Here is a 10,636-nt window from a genome sequence, read left to right as displayed (position 1 = left end):
TCCTTTCCTTTCCTTTCCTTTCCTTTCCTTTCCTTTCCTTTCCTTTCCTTTCCTTTCATTTCCTTTCCTTTCCTTTCCTTTCCTTTCCTTTCCTTTCCTTTCCTTTCCGGAATGTCCTGTCTCATCCTTACCTTTCCTTTCCTTTCCTTTACCTTCCTAAATGTCCTGTCTCATCCTTTCCTTTCCACTTCTTCACTTTCCACCCTTTCATTTCCTGTCTTGCCCTGTCCTGTCCTGTCCTGGCATTTCTTATTCATCCCTCTCTCATTCATTTAGGTTCTCTCCCATTTCTTTCCATTCCTTTCTATTCCCTTTAGGCCCATTCTGGTGTCTTTCATCGCCTTCAGTCCCTCTGTTCCCTTCCCTCTCTAGTCGTGTCCATTTCTAGTTCTGTCCTGCCCTTCCCCTGGAATGTCCTGTCTGTCCCTCTCCTGTTCTTTACTGATCCCTTCCCTTCCACAGTTTCGTTTGGAAACTGGATTCTTTTTACTAAACCCTAGGCATTAACCCATAGGTTCTGCTCTTACCACTTCCTGGTGTGTCATAACTGGAACAGGTCTCAGATTGCTTAAGTGGTTTGAAGAAAACACCCAATTTTTCTGTTTTGGATCATATGCATGATGTAATTCTGTGGATATTTGTGATAAGATTTCACATCGAGGCTATTCTGAGAATTAAGTTCCCTTCCATTATTATTTCCTTGGTGACCATCTTAGGTAGAAAAAGTACTACCTGAACAATGACACAAAACTGCTGAGGGCCCTGAGGTGAAGACAGATAATTAATTTCCTGTGCCCAGTCCCTTGAGGGGGGCAGCCCTTTTGTCATAGTTCAACTTCTCATATTTTGCCTACAGAGCAAACCCGTATATTGTTACTTAGGGATACATGCGTGAGAAACCTATTCCATTGAAAATGTGAACACAAGCTATGCATGCTGCTAAAAATCAAGCCCATGATATCAGCCATATAGCTTATCCTGATCTTTCTCAATGAGAGGATAAGGTTACAGCACTGGGTGAGAGTTAGAGAATAGCCAACTCTGTCCCTTCATGAATGGATCATTTCTTTGGCCTTGAGGTCAAAGAGAGTGGAGAGAGAGTAGAAGAATATACCTGTCTTAGCCTCCACGGAGATGGAAGGCTGGCTTCTGCCTGCGCTGTTGACGGACATGACACTGAGAGTGTAGTCTGTGTATGGCTGGAGGTTGGTGACAGTCCCCGGAGAGCCGGGTACTGAGATCTCTGAGAAGAAAGATCCGTCATTTGTCTCAGCACGCAGGATGTAGGAAGTGGCACCGGAGACCAAAGTGAATTCCACAGTGATGCTCTGGCTTTCTTTAGAGGAGGCCATCACAATGGAGGGCACATCAGGAGCTGAACAAAAGATGAGAAATGTTACAGTTCCATTAATTTCACACATCGTCAGTTAACACTGGGAGCCTAACTGATTCAAAAATATTAAACTGCAAACAAGGTCAATTCAACAAACAAGATGCTAATCAGGGATTCTATATGGAAAACCTGGAATTATCTGGGAATTTAAAAATGGTAATTTCCAAGCGTAGAAAGATCATGGAAATTTCTTTCAATTCTGAAAACGTTTAAAGTTTTTTTCACAGAGACATATTACTTCCTAGATCCCATCACTACTCTTTAGCAAGCCATGTGTAGATTTCAGTACGCACCAGTAGATCCATCCACAGCAGCATCTGTCAGCATGTTCATGTGGCTACCCAGGGCCTCAACACGAAAGGTGTATGCAGTGTTGGGATTCAGGGAATTAACGGAGCCCATAATGGTGTTCTGTCCAAAGCTGGCAAAGACCACAGGGACTTGAGAGTTTCGGAGAGAAGCTGTTACTCTGTAGGACAATGCACCTTCATATTTGCTCCAGCGTAACACCGCACTCTTTGATGTCACCGTAAAAATACTCACTGTTATTGTGCTGCCTGTAAAAGACAAGAAACTTAGCTGTCTGAGGAATTCATTAATGCTGGTTAAATATAACACAAATCATAATCAAGAACAGTGTATTTATGAGTGTGAATTTGAATTTAAACAGATACTGTGAATTTGATCCAGATGAGCAGTACCTGATGCCTGTAAATGAAACAATTCACTTTTATTAGACTGCAAACGTTCATAACAAGTGTAATTTGTACATTTTGATTTTTTTTTATTCCAATTGTTTTTCATAACTGCATCAAATTTAAAATTAGTATTAATGCATGACAGAATCATAGAAAATGTTTATTTTCTTTTATTACTTTTTTATTTAAAGAAGTACCATGTCCCTTTTCATTCACATCATTCTATGCTGCATGTTACAAAGTACTTAATTTATGAATAAAGGGAAATGTGAAGTGAATGAATAAAATTACATAACTTACTTGTGAGACTATTCCAAGCAAAAGCACCAGTCCCTTGATTCCTCCCAGGCCTGCCATCTGTTTTCTCTTTTTGATTTCTGATTTCTCTTTTTTAATCTAAACTCTGCACTCTCTTCAGTTTCTTGTGTTTTGGCTGAATATACATGGAGCTTTTCTTTAAGGCATCTCAGATACTTTAACCTAACCGCGCCTCCTCAGAAGAGCTGCCCAATAAGAGCTGGGGATGAGAATGAGCTGGCCAATCAGAAGTGAAGATGAGACATGCATGTAAACAGGTGTAACAGAAGACTGGAAGAAGAAGTCTAATGCTGTTTAGCCTATGCAGTCTAATGTAAATAATGCAGTTTATACACATTTGTGTAGTGTTACGTCCTGAGACGTATTTTATGTGTTTTAGGTTTAGTACTCAGTTAGGTAGCCTAAAGAACATTCATTCTAAAGTGTTACTCGCACAGGTATGCTGTCCCTGCAATCTTTTCTTTAAAAAAAAAAATTCAAAGGAGACATCTCCCCACAATTTATTTTGTGTAATTTTAAGGTAGTAAAACATTTATTTTGTATGCATGATTATACTGTATAATTCTGGAACCAGACATATATATTATTTTTACTGTTTTTGTGGTTCATTGCAGATGATGGTTGTTGTGAGGAGTGCATGGTGAAATTATTCTTATAAATTTTCAGAAATTGTGCTTAAAGGGGTCATATGCTGTTGCTAAAAAGAACATTATTTTGTGTATTTGGTGTAATGAAATGTGTTTATGTGGTTTAAGGTTCAAAGCATATTATTTTCCACATACTGTACATTATTGTTTCTTCTCTATGCCCCGCCTTTCTGAAACGTGTTGATTTTTACAAAGCTCATCAGTCTGAAAAGCGAGGTGTGCTCTGATTGGCCAGCTATCCAGTCAAGCGTGTGACGGAAATGTTACGCCCCTCACCATACTGTGATGCCGTGTCCCGGCCGGAGCGACGAGACAAAAACATTAAAACCCATTATAAACAAGGCATTTGTTGCATCCAGTGGGGACATAATTACGGACTATAATGACTTATACTGTCTTTTTACGCGTTGCGTTGCATCGCGCCGCGTAAACATAAAACCATGTCTGCATTTGTGATCGGAGAAATGACAAACAACAAGCGCTACTCTACACTGCTCAAAACTCGCGTTTGAATCCTCAGCAAATTTCCAAGGCTTAAAGTCTGTGAGTCAGAACAGCCGGCATTGTAGTCTACTCTCCCAGGATCTTCCCACATAGTGACGTAGACATGTGGGGGCGTGTTAGAACGAGGCGTTTTAGGTAGGCGTGGCTGACTCTTAACTTTTATAAAGAATATCTCTTTGGATTTGAGACTTTAGTCTTTGCAACTTTACAGATCTTCTTTATGCACCAAGAGCTTGTAACACTCCAAAGAGAAAGGACCAATAAATTCAATTTAAAATAACAAAAATCGTATGCAATTGAAGCATGACTTTATCTTGTTCCCTGGCCAGTAATGGTGGAAGTGTAGCTTTTTGTAATCCAGACTTTCAAAAATAAACTCACTCCGAGAAATATTTTAAAAAGTGTGCCGACCAGCCCGGTTTCTTCACCAAAACAGTGAGCTCACAAAACCTAATGTGATGCAATTGTGTTCACTTAAGCACGATGTGTGCTTGATGCTTATCATGCGTTTATAAATCTGCGCACATCTTCTGGCAAAACTATCCACATGAGCGCGCGCTCTCTCCTCCCTGGAGCCATCTGCGCATGTGTTTCTTCTCAACGCAAGATGGCAACTGCAGCAGACCACGGCTTGAAAACAATAGTTTGGCAAAGTAAGTTCATTGAGTAATCAGGTGATTTTCTACAGACACATCGTCATTTATAAGAGTTCAAGCTCAGCGCAAGAGCTGCCAGAAGTTTGAAGAGATGGGGTTATCCTGGGTGTGCTCAGAGAGTTTCAGTCGTTTTATGAAGTTGTTTAGGCGTTCGTTTTGGTGCCAGTAAGGAGACAAGGTGCAATATGGATTGTGTTCCGTGTTTTTGCGCTATGTTTGTCTCAGTAAATGTCTTGCATGTGTCATTGAGTCACAGTTTCCGTTAGCTGCTGTGCTAACGTTAGCCAGTCCAGTTCAGTTTGTGCCCTTGTGCTCACTCTGACAGTTCTGCTCCGGGTGTTCCCGTCTGGAACGGGTCAACGTGACTTTTGGAGACGCTAAGTGTTTGGGGTTATGGACTGGCATTTGTGTTCACAACACTTGATGAAAACTTGCCATAACACACACACACACGAAGTAATTTTGCAATGTTAAAGATATGGATTCAAAAGTAATTATTAGCTGATGATAATGGTGTATGTGTTTTTAAAAGTATTATAAATGGTGCACTTTCTCACATCTATATTGCAGTTATTCTAGGGGGGCCTCAGCAAATTTCCAAGGCTGTAAGATGGCTCAAATTATTTTTTTTATATACATAATCAGATTAGGAGACACAGCCACAGGTCAAGATCTACATAAAATAACAAAATAGTATTTTACACACACACACACACATACATGCTCGTTTATAATATTTCTAAGCTAAATGGTGCACTTTGACATAGTGCTGAGCGGTATGACCAAAAATCACGGTATTTTCCAAAATTATACCGGTTTCACTGTACATGACGGTATTTTTTTTTCATGCATGACCGGGTGTTAACCATATTTTCTACTGATTGAGAGGAAATCCTGCATTATATTGACTTAGATTGCCCTATTTTACTGTCATGATGAGTGAATATTGTCAAAAAATACCACACTAAATAGTGACTAAACACGACCCCTTTTAATACATGTTAACCAGGAGTCACTAGACGAACTACGCTCATATTTATAATTCCAAACAATCAGTAAGCGACAGGTGCTAGGAAACGCTGTTTTGCACTCATTTATTGACGAGTCGCCTGCGGTGCGGCCAAATGAATGCGCTGCTTCTCTGCCGCTCACTGCACAGAACACACGCCGAGAGAGGCGACACTTCTCCGAAAGTCAGACCTCGCGTTCACGGGACAGCATTGGCGAAATCTTCCAACTGAACCATAGCTAAGGTTTATCCAAAAAAGTCGCTAGGTTTGTCAGTATTCTATGGAAAAAAGCTGCTAGAAGGGTCTGAAAGTTGCTAAATCTAGTGCTAAAGTCGCTTGTGTGTGTGAGACTCGGGAGCTGATGGCAGCGGGCGCTGGATATTTGTGGCGGTCAGTGTGGATATTGTGGATGAGTTCTTCTGTGTCATCACGTTCTATTAGTTCTACAGCTTCAGTTTCAGAACGTTCACGCTTAGTAACACATACAGCTGTTCCCTCACCACAGTGCAACAGTGAAAAGGGACCCCTTTCAAACAGTGTCGCGTTCCAAAGGTTGTTTAAGCGGCATACACTGGTATTGCGGTATTTAAAAAAATCATATCATAACAAAAATAAACACCGGTATACCGCTCAGCACTACTTTCACATATCTATATTGAAGTGATTCTAGCGGGGCCTCAGCAAATTTCCAAGGCAGTAAGATGGCTCAAATGATTTTAAATGTTTTTTTGTTTTTTTTATAACATAATCAGATTAGGAGTCCATAGGTCAAGATCTACTTAAAATAACAAAATAGTATTTTACACATGCACACACACATATACATACATGGTCATATAATATAATATTTCTGAGCTGTTTCTTTTTTTACATGTCTGTGCACTCTTCATGCAGAACAAACTCAAAACAGACAGTAAATCTTCTTGGAATGTTTTCTTGATTTTCGTTTCCTGGTGCATCAGCACAACTGATTCATTGCCATAACTAACAGATTCCTTTATTCGGCATCACAGGAATCAAGGACACCCTCATTGCCGACTGCAGAAAGTCAGAAGTATGGAAGGTCAGTTTGAATGATTTATTTTCTTTCTTTTTTTTTCCCCCTGAAGCTTTCTGTTTATATTTTGCACATTTGTGGCCATTAAGGGCTATCCAGGTTCATCTGGCTTGATTGGACTCACATTGAGCTGAACTGTTTGCTCCTGCTGTAATCCGCTGCTGTATACTAAACACAGGCTGGCTCATCTGAGCAGGTCACCTACACCACATTTTCCACAATTTGAGTTGAATTACTGAAATTAACTTTTCCATGACATTCTAATTTATTGAGATGCACCTGTACTAATCAAAAACCATATTGTCTCTGGTAACCTCTTAATGAACATAAAGTCTTTATTTTATTTATTTATTTTTTGACAATATTCATTAGAAAGAACTGGTTCGCAAGAATTCACAAATCAGACTTCACTGCTCACACTGTATGTTGTTGCATGCAACCAGCAAGGAAAACACAACAAAAAGAATTGTCTTCTTTTGCTACACCCAGACTTGGTTTTCCTGTCTGAGCACATTCATTTCAGATAATTGCAAGCTTAACTCTACCAAAACATCATTTATTTTTCTGTGCCATTGTAGATTTCTTTTAAACTTGACATGAAGTCAAAATGTACAAGCTAGTTTTAAATGCATGTTACAGATCTTATTGTGAACAGTTCATCAGTCTATATCTTTTTTTCCCCTCCAAAATGCCCCTAAAAATGTGCATTCATCTGCTTCCAGTTTTTGAGTACAACACCCACATCTCAATATCCAGTTAACAACCAATACACAAAACCAAGTGCCACCCTACTTTTTTTTTTCTTTTTTAATATTCGGTTACATTCACATGTGTCAGAATACAGAAGAAAAGATCTGTCACTACTTTAGCTTCATCACAACTTTAAAGAATACTGGAATGTAGTGAAAGTTGACGTTCAGTATCTTATGTTTAATGACTATTTTCCGATCATGGTTATGTGTTAAATGAAGTCAGTCAATCAGAGATACAGTATTTGGTAACGCTTTATTTTAAGGTGTCCTTGTTACACGTTACATGTGCTTACTATTATAACAATAAATTATGCATAATAACATGCAAGTAACCCTAAGCCAAACCTAATTCTAACCCTATATTAAATACATGTAGTTAATTAATATTACTCCGTACTTAAAGGGATAGTTCACCCAAAAAAGAAAAATTGATGTTTATCTGTTTACCCCCAGGGCATCCAAGATGTAGGTGACTTTGTTTCTTCAGTAGAACACATTTGATGATTTTTAAGTCCAACCGTTGGAGTCTATCAGTCGTATAATGCATGGCAATGGTAACAAAGTCTATGAGTGTAAAAAAAAACATGCACAGACAAATCCAAATTAAACCCTGCGGCTCGTGACGACACATTGATGTCCTAACACACGAAACGATCGGTTTGTGCCAGAAACCGAACAGTATTTATATAATTTTTTACCTCTCATACACCACTATGTCCAACTGTCTTTGTGTGTGCACGGCTTCAGGTGCGTGCGGTGTGTACGCGTGAAAACATACAATTTTATTTTTTGGGTGAACTGTCCCTTTAAGCGTATAATTACACTGTGACAAGGACACCTTAAAATAAAGTGTAACACAAAATTTTAAAGGGTTAGTTCACCCAAAAATGAAAATTCTGTCATTAATTACTCACCCTCGTGTTGTTCCAAACCCGTAAGACCTTCGTTCATCTTCGGAACACAAATTAAGATATTTTTGATGAATTCTGTCAGCTGTCTGACCCTCCCATAGACAGCAAGTGTCCTTACATGATCAAGGTCCAGAGACGTAGCAAGGAGATCGGTAAAATAATCCATGTGACATCAGGGGTTCAACCGTAATTTTACAAAGCATATAGTAAATATGAATATTTTTGTGTGCAAAAGAAAAAAAATAACGACTTTATTCAACAATTTGTCTCTTCCGCGTCACCCTGGTGCCATTTTGGAGAGTATTCACTGAACGTAAACAGCGTATGCTGTTCTGTGTCAGCTGCGCCACCCTGCATGTCGCTAGGGTGATGTGGAGGAGACAAATTGTTGAATAAAGTCGTTTTGTTTGTTTTCTTTTGCGCACAAAAAGTATTCTCGTAGCTTTAAGGTATTCCTGTTACATTGTAATTACACAGTTAATTAAATAAGTAATAATTAAAAACATGTACTTATTATAGGGTTAGTGCCAGGGTTTGGTTTAGGGTTAATTGCTTGTAATTATTTATCAATGTAACTGATTTTTTTTTTACTGACTTAAAGGTGGGGTAAGTGATTTCTCGTAGCCACACTGTAAAAAAATAAATAAAAATAATGTCTGTAAAAAACCGACATGGTAGACCCTCAGGTTTTGAATGGCCATGCTATTAAAATTATTTATATATTTCACGTCGGGTGGCCATGATTACCTGCAAGAATGCATACGTTAACAGCTGTCAATGTCATGGATGTTTTGCAGCGCGAAATCTCGACTGAACGTATATAGACTGGAAAATAAAGGTATTTTGCTTTTGTTATTTCATCTACAGTCGTTAGATCTAGAATTCTGAAGTGAAATAAAGTAGCAGGTAAGATTACATTTATTTGAATGAATTCGAATATAATGATAACGAGAGAGTAGCCCACCCAGTGAAGCTTTTGGTTTATAATTAACCAAGCAGAGGTTGAAATTCAGCTGCTGTCTGTGTGTGTGTGTGTGTCTGTGTCTCTGTGTCTCTGTGTCTCTGTGTGTTTGTGTGTGTCTGTCTGTGTGTCTGTCTGTGTGTGTGTGTGTGTGTGTGTGTGTATGTGTCTGTGTGTGTGTGTGTCTGTGTGTGTGTGTGAATGTGTCTGTGTGTGTGTGTGTCTGTCTCTCTGTGTGTGTGTGTGTGTCTGTGTCTCTGTGTCTCTGTGTCTCTGTGTGTTTGTGTGTGTCTGTCTGTGTGTCTGTCTGTGTGTGTGTGTGTGTGTCTGTGTGTCTGTGTGTGTGTGTCTGTCTGTGTGTGTGTATGTGTCTGTGTGTGTGTATGTGTCTGTGTGTGTGTGTGTCTGCGTGTTTCTGTGCGTGCGTGCGTGCGTGCAATTTTTAAAAAAGAAAAAAATAGATGCATATACAGGCACGTCTGCTTCATAATACAACATAAAAGCTATCTTTTAGTGAGCAAACGTGCCGCCCTTGCCTTGTGATGGCTTGGAATTCCAAGAGGAATCAGATATGCGTGTTTAGAAATAGGTCGCATGTCCAGATATCGGATATGTATCTGATTTAAAACCACATTTGGAAGTGGCCCAGATCGGATGCGGAAAAATCTAATCTTGTGCGGATTTTCTTGTTTACACGTGTGCAACAAATTCCGATCTGTGTCAGATGCGAGCAAAAAAATCTGATTTTTTTTGTGCCAGTGTAAGCTAGCCCTTGGAGTACCACCAGCCCTGCACATTTTGTATGTCTCCCTATATCTGACACACCCATTACAGGTCTTGCAGTTTCTACTAATGAGCTGAGTTGAATCAGGTGTGATAGATGAGGGAGGCATACAAAATTTGCAGGGCTGGTGGTACTCCAGGACAGGTTTGAAAAGCACTGATTGATTTGATAGCATTACATTTTTTTAGATTTTCATTCCTTTACACTCCTGAAAAATTTTTTTTAAAGGTTGTATTGCTTTTGTTCTTTTTAGCACACATTTACTTTTTTAAATTAACTTTGGTTTAATGTGGCAACATCAGTCTGACAAAACAACACAGACAGAAACAAGAGGAGAGCTCACTGACCTATATGAAGTCCCACTGAAAGTCGATTAGGATCTTCAATAGTGTGGAGACATGTGCATTCACTGTGGAGAATTGTTTCTGGACAATCGCCCCTGTCCTCTTCGAGGTAACCTTCCCCTGGGTGGCCTTTGTGCCTTTTTCAGGATTGATGCCAATGACGCACCTGAAATTACAATCGTCAGAGACTGAATGAGAAAAGCTATAAGGAACACCGTGTAAACTTAAAAGGGTAGTTTGGGTTTTGCACATTGTTAGTAACTAGTACTGACATCATGAGGTATTTTGTACTGACTGTAAAATGCGTGTAATGTTTGAATTAACGTTACTCTCATTTCAGCGCTGAAGAGACACTTTAAAATTGATCAAATCTGGTGACTGTAAACTGCGTGTATATGTTTGAATTATTCACTAATTTTAGCGCTGAAGAGACGTTTTATAATTGATAAAAACCTGGTAACTATAAATGCGTGTAAATATGTTTGAAATATTCACATTTCAAAACCATTTTAAAACCATACACTCACTAGCTAACATTACTTATGGTAATACTACTTGAATAAAATACTGGGGAGGAATATAAGAAAATGTTTTTACAGTG

General features: G+C 39.0%; 2 protein-coding genes across 3 annotated transcripts in view; one reads left to right on the top strand and one right to left on the bottom strand.

Annotated features, from left to right (window-relative positions):
* LOC107571802 (fibronectin type III domain-containing protein 7-like) overlaps positions 1-2,448 on the bottom strand; it is a 17,384-nt gene extending 14,936 nt beyond the window's left edge. Inside the window, exons 1-4 of the mRNA XM_016258175.1 lie at positions 2,392-2,448; positions 2,095-2,101; positions 1,687-1,950; positions 1,115-1,375 (exon numbers count right to left, since the gene is read on the bottom strand). Coding sequence (XP_016113661.1) covers positions 1,115-1,375; positions 1,687-1,950; positions 2,095-2,101; positions 2,392-2,448 — 589 coding nt within the window. The remainder of the gene's footprint in view (positions 1-1,114; positions 1,376-1,686; positions 1,951-2,094; positions 2,102-2,391) is intronic.
* Positions 2,449-4,117: 1,669 nt separating this feature from the next.
* The window catches only part of LOC107571803 (syntaxin-binding protein 3-like), a 26,498-nt gene continuing 19,979 nt past the window's right edge, over positions 4,118-10,636 (top strand). For both annotated transcript variants that reach the window (XM_016258176.1, XM_016258179.1), the window contains exons 1-2: positions 4,118-4,213; positions 6,240-6,289. In XM_016258176.1, the coding sequence (XP_016113662.1) occupies positions 4,168-4,213; positions 6,240-6,289 (96 nt within the window). In that variant the 5' untranslated portion in view covers positions 4,118-4,167. The remainder of the gene's footprint in view (positions 4,214-6,239; positions 6,290-10,636) is intronic.

This window comes from Sinocyclocheilus grahami, unplaced genomic scaffold, assembly GCF_001515645.1.
Source record: "Sinocyclocheilus grahami isolate Dianchi unplaced genomic scaffold, SAMN03320097.WGS_v1.1 scaffold1653.1, whole genome shotgun sequence".
Taxonomy (NCBI): Eukaryota; Metazoa; Chordata; class Actinopteri; order Cypriniformes; family Cyprinidae; genus Sinocyclocheilus; species Sinocyclocheilus grahami.
The sequence above is the reverse complement of the archived record's forward strand: the minus strand, read 5'-3'. Positions and strand labels throughout refer to the sequence as shown.